Source organism: Rattus norvegicus, chromosome 5, assembly GCF_036323735.1.
Source record: "Rattus norvegicus strain BN/NHsdMcwi chromosome 5, GRCr8, whole genome shotgun sequence".
NCBI classification, from domain to species: domain Eukaryota; kingdom Metazoa; phylum Chordata; class Mammalia; order Rodentia; family Muridae; genus Rattus; species Rattus norvegicus.
Window position 1 is genome coordinate 128796594 of NC_086023.1, and position 14633 is coordinate 128811226.

The 14633-nt window shown below is 39.6% G+C and overlaps 1 protein-coding gene across 5 annotated transcripts in view; it reads right to left on the reverse strand.

Annotated features, from left to right (window-relative positions):
- Positions 1-14633, reverse strand: part of Btf3l4 (basic transcription factor 3-like 4) — a 19626-nt gene continuing 4993 nt past the window's right edge. For 2 of the 5 annotated variants that reach the window (NM_001399000.1, NM_001399001.1), the window contains exons 3-6: positions 11301-11414; positions 3995-4196; positions 2938-2997; positions 1-1602 (exon numbers count right to left, since the gene is read on the reverse strand). In NM_001399000.1, the coding sequence (NP_001385929.1) occupies positions 1556-1602; positions 2938-2997; positions 3995-4196; positions 11301-11414 (423 nt within the window). In that variant the 3' untranslated portion in view covers positions 1-1555. Of the gene's footprint in view, positions 4197-11300; positions 11415-14633 lie in introns of all 5 variants that reach the window. The other 3 variants (XM_039111512.2, XM_063288112.1, XM_063288111.1) reach the window with 3 other exon arrangements.

Consider the following 14633-nt stretch of genomic DNA (forward strand, 5'->3'; position numbering starts at 1 on the left):
TTTTGTACTGTTATTTATTTTGTTACGTCCATATATTATATAAAACATAACAGGGAAAAATCAATAAATTTATGAAATAAATTGAAAATGTTTGGATGAAAAGAAACACAAGAGATTTGCCTTCAAGTCTACAGATCTGTCAATATGCTGTTGGTCTTGCATCCTAAGTATCAAGGAAAGATATCCAGCTTGAAACAAAAGTTGGCATGCTGAAGGTTAAGCTGCAGTTAGTATGGTGATGGGCCAGGAAACAACAGATTCTTTAAACCTTATCCTAAGATATTGGCTATAATATGCTGATATGTCAAAACACAAGCTTTTATCCAAACAGCAAGAGGAAAGCCTGAGTAAATGAATATAACTTACCTCCACGTTCTCTGACAGAAGGTAAACAAATAATACTGTCTTACCACCGTTCCCTGGGGCATTAGTCTCAGCATGCAGGAGGGTGTTAAGAGCAGCTGTAATCAATTAGATCTACTCAGAGGTAAGTTCAAGGCCAAGAATAGGAAAGTACCTGAAGAAATTCTCCCGTTTCAGAGAATGCCTATATATGCTAGGAGAAAATATGGCCTACGTGTTCTTTTCATTCAAAAGGACATTCCCAGATTCAACCTTGTTGAAAAAGAGGCACCCCTGCACCTGATACTAAGAACTAGGAAATAGGAGAAGCTGAGTATAAAGTTATTTAGCAAGCACATGCTAGCTATTCCAGTTTGAACTCTATCAACCGTAAATGTTTAGGGAAATAAAACATTGAAGATGCTCCTCGAGGTGAGGAACAAAGAGGAACTAGGCACTCTCTATATGGAGAACTTCTGTCTCAAACTAGACAGAAGAGAAGAGTAATATCAAAGGCTGACCAGTCCATTTGAAGACCAATATGCAGGGAGGCAGGGCACCAGGAAGAAAGTTAAAAAAAGGACATTTTATGGGTCTGACTAGGAAGTGGGTCTAAGGTAGCCACACCAAAGGTGCCTGACTTGTGACTCTGGAGCAATCTAGTGCCAAAATATCTCAGGACATTTTCAACCCATTGAAGTGTATAAAAATATTGAAGTTAATTCAACAAATTAACACCAAACTTCTAACAGAAGGAATCTCCTCGGCTCTGAAATCAGAGACACTCACTTTTCATCAATTATGTGCAGCGTTTGTTAGAGAAAAAAAAGTAACAAATGTAAAGATTTGCTTTATTTCTATTGGGGGAAGGGATACGATAGATATAACTGTTATCCAATCTGCTGTCCACTGTGTACACACATACCCACACACATACATATACATACACACCAAAAGTCCCCCCCAAAAAACAAAAACCACCCTCAACCTGTACCAATACTTCATATTTTGACCAAAAGAATCGATCCTGGGAAGAAGTGCAAAATGCAAAATCCAATGACCAAGAAATGCTGATAAAACAGCATCATTAATATACAAAATATTTATATTACGGAACTAATAACAGGTGATGTTCTCCATGTCTGTAAAACTTTGGAACAACAGAGCTGATTGTTAAATCTAGTCCATGCCAGCTTCCAAAACCCAGAAGATTTTAGTTAGCTTCATTTTTTGATGCTTCATCAAAATTTTCTACAAGATCTGACAAAAAGAAGAAAGGAAAAAAAATAAGTAAAATACAAATGAGTCAAAATAGTTGCAACTAGAATTAGTCAAAAAGCAGAAAAGATGAAAACAAACTAGCACATTTCAGTGATAATGACTTTTATAGAACAGCAATCTTGAGGAAATGACTTTTAAAATGTATGCAAAAATAACTATGGTAAATAATATTTTATGTCAGTTATAATGTCACCAAGCTTCTAATATTATTTTATTATTTTGTGTGTATAGGTGTTGTGCTGGGATGTATGTCTGTGTACCACCAGCATGCAATTCTCGAGATCAAAAGAGGGTGTTGGATTCCCAGAACTAGCATTACAGAAGGTTGTGAGCCATCATGTGGATGCTGGAAATGGAATCCAGGTCCCCAGGAAAAGAAGCCAGTGCTCTTAATTGCTGAGTCATTTCTCTAGCCCCCCAACAAAAATTTTCAGCAATAACAATGTATACTGATAATCATTTCAATGTAATACATGCAGGCAACAGAGCTTTGTGGAATATTTTCTGATCCCAAGTTCTGAATGAGAAAGGGACTTCTGTATTCATGAATCTCCTACCATGGGGATCTAGTCTGGATTCCCTGGTCTTTGTGATCTCTGTCTAAAGAATTTCGATAAAACACAAAGAAACAGCATAAATGACAGGTAAATACATCTGTAATACAGTAGTGCATACACTCAAGGGGTAAGTGTGACCTAGACTGCATATTGGGCAGGTCACAGAACAAAGAGCTTTTCTTGAGGGTCTTTGTTCTGTTCAGGTGAGTGGCAGGCCTGTTTCTGACACAAATAGAAGGCAACAGTGTGTCTATGTTCTTTATCAGACAGCCTTCTGCTATACAGTGATCTTTCCTAAGGTTTAGCATTCCTAGAACCAGGCTTAGATAGTATTATGTAATGGCAGAGACAGGACTTAAGGGACATTTTTCTGACCTGAAGTTCCAGTCCTTGGTTTTATAGGCTGAGGAGGGTCCAGCGTCTCCTATGCCAGCTAATACCTAGCTAGAAACCTAGCACTATCCATCTCATTCTAAATCAATTGAAATTCAGTCAAATAGAAAAAAATTCTGAAAGTCGTCCATGCAGTAAATAAAGAAGATGAAATCTTTTTTTTTAAAGTTTTAAACATTACACTATATTATTTTATATGGTGTTGCATTTGTGTGTGCATGTGTGGGTCAGAGGACAACTTGCGTTACTGATTCTCTCCTTCTACTGTGTGGGTCCCAGGGTCAAGTTGTCAGACTTGGCACCAAGCATCTTTACTAGAACAGTCTCACTGGTCTGAGACAAAGACTGAGAAAATGTCCTTTACCTGGAACGTCATCATCCTCTTCATCAATGTCTTCTGGTTTGGGTGCTTTACTATCCAATACTACAAAAAGTTGATTTGAGTATTAGTCACTGAAAACAAAGAGCTTCACAAAACACCTCTAACACTTACCTTCTCTTTGTCTAAATCTCACATGGCTGTTGAATCCAGCCAATCTAGCAAAATGTAGGATTTGACAAGCCTGAACAAAGGTATACTCCTTTAGTATCCTTTATTATTCTCTGACTTAAAAAAATACTTTTTTTTTAAAGATTTATTTATTCATTTATTATATATAAGTATACTGCAACTGTCTTCAGACGCACCAGAAGAGGGCATCAGATCCCCATTACAGATGGTTGTGAGCCACCATGTGGTTGCTGGGAATTGAACTCAGGACTTCAGGAAGAGCAGTCAGTGCTCTTAACCACTGAGCCATCTCTCCAGCCCAAAAATAGACTTCTTTACCACTTATTTTGATCTAAGTATCTAGCTATGCAGTATGACCACATGACTACTGAAATATGAGGCTCTTTGATGGTTAGAGGCAACAAGACATGCGTGAAGTCAAAACCAACCTGGAGATTCAGAATTGATGGTTACCGTATCTATAATGGCAATCATAGAGAAGCACAGTAGCAATTGACAACACTGATCTGAATATTCTATAAGGCACACTTCATTAGCTAAAAAAGAAAACTACAAGTTTTACGAAGCACACAAATGGCATCATAAAAAGTAAAAGAACTACCTACTGAGGAAAATCCTCTCAGTTTAAGTAAAACACCTTTTTTTGTTTGTTTGTTTTTGAACCAGTCTGTGGCACAGGCTGACCTCAACTTCCCTATACAGTGAGGATAACCCTGAACTTCTGCTGGAAATACAAGTGTGTGCCATCACAGCCAGTGCTGCTGGGGACTGAACCAGACACTATGCACACTAGGTTAGGACTCTGTCAACTGAGCTATGCCCCGAGTTCCAGATGGGATGCTTTTAAAAACAGTTAGGTTTCTTAATGACAGCAGGGAAGAGGGGAAAGGTACTAAACTGAAATACATACCTTGTCGTGGGAACTGTTCAGCTAACTTTCTAAGGCTCGTTAAGCTGTCAGCACCAAGCTGACTTAGTATTCCAGGAAGCATTTCTGTGATTGGTTTGGCTTCTGCATGACCAGTAATTGCAAAGGTGTTAGCGGAGAGGGAAGCTTGGACTTTGGGATTGTTGAAATGAATAACTGTTCCATCGTCTTTAATCATGTTCACCTGTATGGGCACAGAAGACAGTGTATTCCACATGCTAGATTCAACTAAAAATATCTTTTAAAAAAGCAGTTTTATCAATTATGGCATCTTGCAGAGTAGCAATCCTATAGTGCTAATAATCTCAGCAGAGAAAGACCCCCACAATGGATGACAATGGTGCTGGACAGTACAGGTCATTAGAATGGCTATGAAGTAGTCACTCAGGGCTCAGGTGAAGGAAGTTCATGGCCACTTCCTTCTTTAAGTAGAACTACATTCATGAGCCAACTTCTTCATTAAATTAGTTATTCAAACGAAATCAGTGCAATTACCACTTAGTGGGGTGGCATCTTACTTAGAAGAATGGAAGGCAGGAAAAGTCTGCAGTAAAATAACCACTGAAAAAATCCACAAAGATGACACAGAAATTTAATTAGTCAAGCATTTTACTTCTTTGAATGCTCAGCAAATTTACCAAATTTTCAACCTATTTTTTTTTTACTGTTGTTCTATTTCTTTATTTTTGTCTTTTGAGATAGAGTCTTGCAATGTATCTCAGCCTGGCCTAGAACTCTGCTTGCCTCTGAGTGCTGGAAATAAAGGCATATGTTGTAATGTTTTTTGTTTTGTTTTGTGTTAAATGGGTACATATGCACAACATGTATACAGGAGCCACGGGAGGTTTTAAAAAATCAGATGCCCTGGAACTGAAACATCTGTGAGCTGCTATTTGGATGCTGGGAACCAAACCTGGGTCTTTGGCAAAATCACTAAGCGTTCCTAACTCCTGAGCCACCTCTCCCACCTGTCATGTTATTCTTTACAGGAAGCTTGTCAAGCTCTTTTCTTTTCTTTTCCTACTTTTCAAGATAGAATTTCTCTGTGTAGCCCTGGCTGTCCTAGAATTCACTCTGTAGACCAGGCTGGCCTCAAGCTCTGCCTGCCTCTGCTTTCTTAGCGCTGAGATTAAAGGTGTGCAGCTACTACTGCAGGCTTCCTTTTTAACTTTTATTTATTATTTCTTATCATCATTATGGCATGATGGGGGCTGTACCTGTGGAGGTCAGAGGCAGCACCGTAGAGTCTTCCTCTCTCCTCCACCTGTGGGCTTCCCAGCATCTAACTTTCGTCAGTAGACTTGTGAAGAGCATCTTGCCCACCCCTAATATATATATTAGGCCCTTTACTTTTTTTTTTTTTTGGTTCTTTTTTTTCGAAGCTGGGGACTGAACCCAGGGCCTTGCGCTTCCTAGGCAAGCGCTCTACCACTGAGCTAAATCCCCAGCCCCGGCCCTTTACTTTTTATTTTGAGACAGTTATTTTTTTTTTAACTTTTTAAACTTTTACTTTATGTGCATGTATATCTGTGTGAGGATGTCAGGTCCCTGGAAGGGACTGGAGTTACAGACAGTTGTAGGCTACCATGTGGGTTCTTGGAATTGAACTGAGGTCCTCTGGAAGAGCAGTCAGTGCTTTTAACCACTGAGTCATTCAGATAAATCTAAGTTTCCAGGCTGGCCTTGAATTGTGATTCTCTTGTCTCAGGCTTCTACGTATCTGGGACTACAGATTTGTACCAACAGGCTTGACAGTTTTCTCTAATTCTTAAATATTCCTTCTCTGCAAACAAAGCTCTCCTACACACTTACCCACCAGAACATGTTTTGTTAATAACTGGGAGTTCTTTAACAGCATCCTACCACGATTTCTTTAGCTTTTATCAATCTGAATTATTTCAGATTAATTTATTCCACTGTCTTGGGATTTACAGAAACAGCAGAGTGAATGCATGCTATTTAAATTGCTATTTCTCTCTCATGTATTTTCTTTCTGCACTTTTTGTCATGTCTTGCTATGATCTCGTTTACACAAGTTAACTGTGTAAACACCGTCATTCCACCATGAGGTTGACTCCACTCTAAAAGTCCCTTCAGTGCTATGTGCTTATTATATATAGGTCAGGAGAGCTAACACTTAACTACTTCAAGGTATATAACTGCCCTTGTCCTGTGCTCTCGGTGTCAGTGGGAAGTGGCTTCTCTTCTTCAGAGGGGTCACCATCACCGACAACACTAGTGGGGCAGGAGGAGAAAGTAACTCAAAGTTTCAGCAAGACTGTAAGCAGAGAAATTACAGATACATCCTTGGAAATTACAAAATAACTCCACAAATCACTTCTAAGTGTGTGTGTGTGTGTGTGTGTGTGTGTGTGTGTGTGTGTGTGTCACTATTTAATCTTATACCCTTCCTTTTCTCAGCACTGCACTGGGCTATATGTAAGGATCTTTTTATGTTTTGTTTTGTTTGTTCTGAGACAATCTCACTACGTAGTCCTTCCTGGCCTTGAATTTATAGAAATTCACCAGCCCCTGCCTCCGAAGTGCTGGGATTAAAATTGTATATTATGTAACATGTATATTTAAGGTTCTTTGAAGTGTATCATACACAGTAAGGGTTCAATGCTGCTGCTTTAAACAAATGGCACAACTCAATTTATAGCAATTTTAGGAGCTAAATTATATTATTCTGAAAATGACTGCAGCTTTGGTAGAAAAACTAAATGGTAAAGTGGCTAAAGTCCGGGGAGGTCTGGGAGGTTAACGCTGGATATGAAGGGAGGTGCATTGGATCTACTCAAGTCCCCTGGTTTATAAGAGACAAGAATAAAGGGAGAATTGTTCAATGGTGATTTCCAAATCACATGGTTCAATGAAGAATTTCTACACACACTGTTGGGCATGAAAAGTGGCACTACTGGAATTTGAGACATTCTTGACTTACAAACACTAAAGTCATAATTCATTTGAAATCTATAGTTCTTCATGCTAGAGAAGTAAATACAGAGGACAGTATTCCTGGTTAAACATAGACCCAAGGACAAACAGCTGGCTATGTGTGGACTAAGTACTTAAATGAATTAGTTTCTCAACTTACTGTCTGGTTTCCTGTCTACTATGCCATCCTCTTGCTTAAAATATTCATTTGTGGGGTTGGGGATTTAGCTCAGTGGTAGAGCGCTTGCCTAGCAAGCGCAAGGCCCTGGGTTCGGTCCCCAGCTCCGAGAAAAAAAAATATTCATTTGTTTATAAAAATCCAATTCTCTGCAAGCGTGTCAATTACTTGTCTCAGAATATAGGTCAAATGGAAATCAAAACCATTACAGATAGGTGGAGAATATATCTCACTGGCTACAAAGAAGCCAACATAGGGTCAAAACCAATGCATTTATGAGTTTTCTTTCTTGTTGGGCTTCTCTTCCAGGCCATAAGACAGGCATTAGTTGTTTGGGGATATGTGTAGGTAATATGGAAGGGACAAGAGGAGAGGAAAAGGCTAAAAATAAGAAAGTACAACTGAAAAGATCAAAAGCCAGCTATCTTAACATAGTATCCACTCTGGTTTTTAACATTCCTTAGTTCAAGTCTAGAATTCCAATCCTTGTTAGGTATGACACCAGGGGCTGGTGAAATTCTACAAGCATCAGCCCTTTGATTTGTAACTAATAACTCATCAATAACTCATCGGGGCTATGAAGCTGAAGTGGGGTGACACATGTTCACATGGCTGTCTGTCTAATTAGTTCCCACACGACTGTAACTTAGAAATGACTGACAGGTTATGAATACTACTTTCTCTACCATCGCTGGCAACTGGTTAGTACACAGCTGACACGCAGTCAGTGTTGACTGCCATTAAGCCCTTCAGTGTGACAGCTTCAGTTGCAACAGAACCATGGCCACATAAAGCGCAGCCTTGTAAGTATGGTAGTGGTTCAACAATTTACTAACTAGGGCTGAAGATGTTGCTCAGTAACAGAGTGTTGATTTTCCAATACCTCCAAAAAGAAAAATTACTGTGTCCTTACTTTATTATGACACAATTATTTTAATAAATTGTAATTTGAAGGACCACAGGAGCTGGAAAGATGGCTAGGTGAGTAAAATCACTTACTGTGCAAGCATTAAGACCCGAGTTCAAATCCCCAAAACCCATAGAGAAAGTTGGGAGTAATTCACTGCTGCCTGTAGCCCTAACACTTGGGGGAATGAGGGAGGAATGAGGATTCCTGGGGCTCACTGGCTGCCAGCCTAGCTCCAGATTCAGTCAGATACCTGTTTCAAAGGCGTAAGGCAGAGAATAACAGAAAGAGTGCATACATACATGAACTGCCACACACATGTACACATAACATACACAGCACTCTGGAGGCTAAGGTAGGACAAACAGCCATAAACGCTTCTGAATTTAAACAAAAACAAACATTTAGAAATACATATCCTTGGAGATACTACATGGATAAAGTCAACACCACAAAGCAGGATGTGGTGGTCTACACTACAATCCCAGCTGAGGTAGAAAGACTATTGAAAGCTTAAGGCCAACCTGTAAGACCTTATCTCACGAAACAAACATGGGCTGGAGAAATGGCTCAATGGTTATGAGCACTTGTTACTCTACCAGAAGACCTGGGTTCGGTTCCCTGCACCCATAACTCCAGTTTTGGGCTATCTAATGCCTTCTCTTAGGACCTCCCTGGACACCAGGCATGTATGTAGTAAACATAGATGCTGCAGACAAACCATGCATATACGTAAAATAAAAATGAATGAATGTTCTCAAAAATATTGAGGCTGGAGAGATAGCTAAGTGGTTGAGAGCACTGGCTGCTTTTCCAGAGGATCTATGTTCAATTCACAGCACTCACATGGCAGCTCATAACTGCCTGTAATTCCAGTTCCGGGGGATCTAACAGACACACGTGTAGGCAAAACACTAATCTACATAAAATAAAAATAAAAAAACCACACGAATTAATCTTTACTACAAAGGAAATATACCTTTTATCTCTACATACAACTGTTTCTTAGACAAGGGTAATTTTTTTTCCATCAAAGAACTATCTCACAGTATTTAGAAGTAATTTTCTTTTATTGTGGCAGTGGCTGTTTTTGAGATAGGGTCTTCCCATTCAGTCAAAGCAGGTATGAACTTGTACTGGGGTGCAAACTCCCAAGGGCTGGGATTGTAGGGGTGGACCAAGACAGCCAGCTCAGGGACATGTTTGACTGTTGCCACTAAAGTGTTGGGGGTGTTACTAGCAATTAGTGGACAGAGGCCAGGGAAACCATGAAACATCCCACAGAGCACTAGAGAACTGACCAGAGCTATCTGCTCCAAAATATCAGTATGAATGAGGTTCAATATATGAATGGGTTAGAGATAGAAAATTAGTAGAGCTATAAATTTCATAAATATTTTCAATTATGTTGTAGCTTACTACTAAGTTGTGGCTCTTACTTAGGGTAAATAAATACTTCTAGTGTTGTCAGGATTAAACCCAAGGACTCTAGTACACTGGCAAGTGCTTTATAACTGAGCTATATCTTGCAAGAGAAGTCAAAATTAGGTCTGGGGATATCTTTTTTCTCTAATATATATGTCCATGGTTGAGACTATCTGCTATTTTTTTCCCCAAGACAGGATTTCTCTGTGTAGTCCTTGCTGCCCTGGGACTAACACTGAAGACCAGGCAAGCCTCAAAATCAGGGGTCTGCTTGTCTCTGCCCTCCCCTACCCCAAGTGTTGAGATTAAAGGCATGCGTCACTACACCCAGCCTCTCTGAAATTTTAGGTCAATTCGGATATATAAAAGTTTTGGGGCTAGTAAGATGACTCAGTAGGTAAAGGTGCTTGCCGCCAAGCCTAATGACCTGAGTAAGACTTCTAGGACCCACACAGTAGATTACCAACTTTCAAAAAATTTCCCTTCACTTCCACACACCACCAGTTTTCCACCACGAATAAATATACATTTTAAAAAGACAATATATAAAAGGTTTCAACAGCGCAGAAAAAAACTTGAAATTAGTTATGCAAATCAGACTAATTTTTAAGAATGCTGTCACCTCAAGCTGAAAGGAGAAAAAAACTGCATATGTTGTGTATTTTCTATGACTTTATCAATACTGATTGTGAAGGCAGATTTAAAGGAGGTTAATTTTGGTCATTTGCATGTGCATGCAATTTTCCACCTTGTCTCTAAGATGCTAATGTTACTAGCATTTATCTATTAAGAACCTCAGTGATAGCTAGTGGGATAGTACATGCCTTAAATCCAGCATTCTAGAGGCAGAGGTAGGGAGATCGCTGAGTTCCAGACTAACCTGGTCTACAGTAAGTTCCAGGCCAGCCAAGGCTACACAGTGAGACACAGTCAATATGGCCTCAGCCTCATGTTCCTGTCTAGGCTTTCCCCACCATGGACTGCACTCTCAAACTGAGAGCCAAATAAACCCTTCCTTCAAGACGCTTTGGTCAAGTATTTTGTCACAGCAATGAGAAAAATAATACTTTTAAAAGTTAATTACTTTTGAAAGAGTCTTAATAAAACCGACTGAATGCAGTCACAGTTATGCATCACTATGGAGAAACAGGCAACTATCCAGTGAGATAATAGCTTAAAAAAGATAAAAACAAGCCTTTAATGCCAGCACTTGGGAGGCAAAGGCAGCAGATCTCTGAGTTCTAGGACAGCCAGGGCTACATAGTGAAACACTGTCTTGAAAATACCAAAATAAATAAATACTAAAAATAAGGAAGAAAGACAGGGAGGGAATCAAATCCATATACAACCAATGCTAGATGTTTTTAGATGAGGTAATAGACTTTATAGCATAGAAGATGAATTTATGGTAAAAATAAAGTCTCACTTGAAAAAAATATTGGGCTTTACTCCTACACCATTAGAAACAACAACCTGCTAGGTACCAGGCCACATCCTCTGTTAAATATCAATACTAAGGAGGCAAAATCACAAGTTAGAGGCCAGTCCAGCATACAGAGTGACCCACAGAAACAAAGCAAAACAGAAGAAATCTTACTTTACACTGACGTTCAAGAGCAGTTTCATAACTGTCATGTACGCAAATATTTAAGCCTAAAGTGTGAAAAGCCCTACCTGCCTACTAAAGTCATTTCATCCCAAAGCAAATCCAGCCACTACCCTTTCAAAGACACATACGTGAAGTATTAGAGATTTTTCCAAGCTAGTATTTTCATTTGAAAAGTCAAAAGAACTGTGCATGTGCTCTCTCTCTATAATTTGAGTTTTCAAAGTGTTCATACCTCTTCAATACCAGCTATATTGTTCACAGCCAGTTTCTTTAGTGAACTCTGAAGCTTTTTGTCATCAGCAGTAGCTGTCCTATGCACCACCTTCTTCTTCCTGCGAGCTGTCCCCTGGAAAATGATTAGACAGAGGTGTTACTAAGCACAACTGGCTACAGCAACCACATCCTCCTGGCTACAATCTAAAATCCACATTGGAAAAACTAACCAAACGGCAGTGATTAACAAGACCACACAGTGTTGTGATATTCAGTCGACAACTAAAGGCAACTGTAGTCAGTTATTACTCCTTTCTAATGTCTAGATTTTATCATTTCAATAGACTATGCTTCAAAATACTGTTTGTCAACAGAACAGAATTTATAACTCTGTGCTTTATAACTTTCAAGCATTGTATACTTTCACAGAATCCCTGTCAGCCCCTGCCAATAAAATCTAAGGATGGTCAAAAAATCTCAGGAACTATTAAATTCCTATGAGTGAGTACTCCAGAGTCTAAGAATCCAGAATGAAAACATCAAGATTTTACTTAAGTTCCTATATTATAATAAGAGAAAAATGTCGATAAGTACTTAAACAAATAGATCATTTCAAACAGGGTAAAAGCAAAGCACTGTTTTACTAGAAATGAGACCCAAGATCAGGAAGGAAGGATCCAAGCAGAAGGAAACAAGATTGAACTTGTCTTCTAGGCAGAGGGGTGCCCATGTGGCTACAACAGAATGAATAAAGAGGAAAGGAGACGGAAATGAAATCAGACAGGCACACAAGGGCCACACCATGTAGATTACAATCTCACAGGTAGGAGCTCAATTTTATTCTCATTGCAATAGGAAGCCACTGACAGAGCCTTCATCTGACCTGTTTACTCTTATCTAAGGTTGCCACATGGAAATTGGACCTGGAGGCTATAACAGAGACCAGTCAGAGGGCTGGTGCACAATATGGTGAGAGATGAGAGTTGTGGTAGTACCTGAGGATGGTCAGAATGTCACGAGACAAAATAACTGCTGATGGGTTAGATGTGATATATGCTGGTAAGTCAGGATTTTGGCACAAAGTTAAAAATTGTAACTATTTACTAAGTCATAAAAAGTTCATTTCTCTATTGGTAACTAGAAATACAGCGGTGGAGATAATGCTCAGAGCACTTGTTCCTAGCACCCATGTCAGGCAACCCACAATTGCCTATAACTCCAGCATCAGGGGACCCAATGCCCTCTTTTGGCCACTGATGACACCAGCAGACACAGAGACACATACACAAAAAATATATTTAAAAAAAGAAATACATTTTCCATTAAAAACTATTTAAAATAATGGATTAATTTTCTGGGTCATTAAAAAAAATGTAACCAACATCAGAGCTGCAATACTACCAAAAGCCAGGGTCTTTAGTCTCTCAATAGCTCCTCAGGGACTTACAGAAGAGAGCTGGGGTTCTCTCTCAGCAATCCCAGTGGGAGATAAAAAGCTCTGGCTGCAAAGGTTCTGATGATGCTCAGCTGTAACAGATCACTATGTACAAAGATGGTCGCTGATGAAGCATCCCTAACTCAGGGCTAGCTTAGTTGCTTGCTCTACATGTTTAAGACAGCATATTGCTATCTAGTGAAGCAGTCTGCAATCCGGAGTGCTGTGATTATAGGGTGTGCCACCATGCAGAGCTACTCTATTGAAATGGTCCTCAGATACTTCAACTAAGTTACCTATAGTCCCAGCACACAAAGATGCAGAGGAAGGATTGCTTAAATGTTTGAGGCTAGTCTGGTCCACATATCAAGTCCTGAGCAGCATGGACTTTAGAGTGAGACTCTGTTGTCATCCCCCCGGCCCCCAAAAACCCCGAGTTCAACATGTCTACAGACTTAACAGTTCACAAATCTTCCTTATCTCCTAGATTTTATAGTTGGTAACACCACAATCCCACACTAAATAAAAGCCTGGGAAACACCTTAATTCTTCTCTATGCTTCTCATCTCCCCACACCCACCTTTCATTAAATCATGTCCAACCCCTAAATTTGTGTACTATGTGTAAGCAACAGCTTCTAGACTATTCTGTATTTGATCCCATTTCATCCCATTTTTCACACTGACACCAGTTCTACAACAGTGAGGCTGTACTCAGACGCACAGAGATCCACCTGGCTCTGCCTCCAGAGCCCTGGAATTAAAGGCCAGTGCTACCACACCCAGCCATTCCCTTCTTTTTTTTTTTTTTTTTGTTCTTTTTTTCGGAGCTGGGGACCGAACCCAGGGCCTTGCGCTTCCTAGGTAAGCGCTCTACCACTGAGCTAAATCCCCAGCCCCGCCATTCCCTTCTTAAAATCCTTCAGAAGTTGTCTACTGTGAATGGATGAAATCCCAAGCTCCTTAGAATAGCATATAAAAAGTATGACGGAGCCCAAACTACCTGATCATCTCATCCCTACCATTCTCTATCCATTGTATACTCTAAACTAGCTGTACCAAACTAAAGCTAGCCATCTGTAAAGTTCCATGCTCTCTCAGCACCCTATGTGCAAAGGCACATAGGCACATGATATTCCCCATTTTAGCCTACCTCTCACTAGCCCTTTCATTTGCTGGTCTAATGATTCTTACTTATCCTTTAAATCCCAGCATGACTCTCCTAAATAAAACACTTTGTTCTTTTATTACAATACTTGCTATTCTTCATTGTACTTGTGAGTGTGACTCTCTTCTATGCTGAGCTATGCCAATGTCAAAAGCAAGAAACTTGTTTATTTACTATGCCTGGCACAAAGTAGGTATTCAGTTAACTGTAGATAAATTCATGCAAATACCAACCACAACATTAAAAATAGATAATTATGGACTCAGGATATGACTCAGTAGGTCAAGTGTATGTGCCAAACGTAAGGAACTGAGTATGGGCAACCAACATAAAAAGTAGGAACAGCTGTGTGCACCTGTAACCATGACAGAAGGTGGACACAGAAGATTCTAGAAGTTCACTCACCAGCCAGTCTAGCTAAATCATAAATCAGCAAGCTTCAGATTCAGTGAGAAACCACCTCAAAAAATAAGGTGGGGCACATATATACATACGTATGTATGTATGTATGTATGTATGTATGTATGTATATATGGTAGTGAGCAACAGAAGATATATAATGCTTACCAATGGTCTCCACACATGTCATGTGTCCATAAACATACACACATGTATATACACACATCAATGTACACACACACACACACACACACACACTAAATAAGCCTCTAGTTTTGCATGTGCTGCAATGTGACCACTGTGGTTATCGGTGTGTTAATATAAATTGACATCATCCAACTTTATCACTAT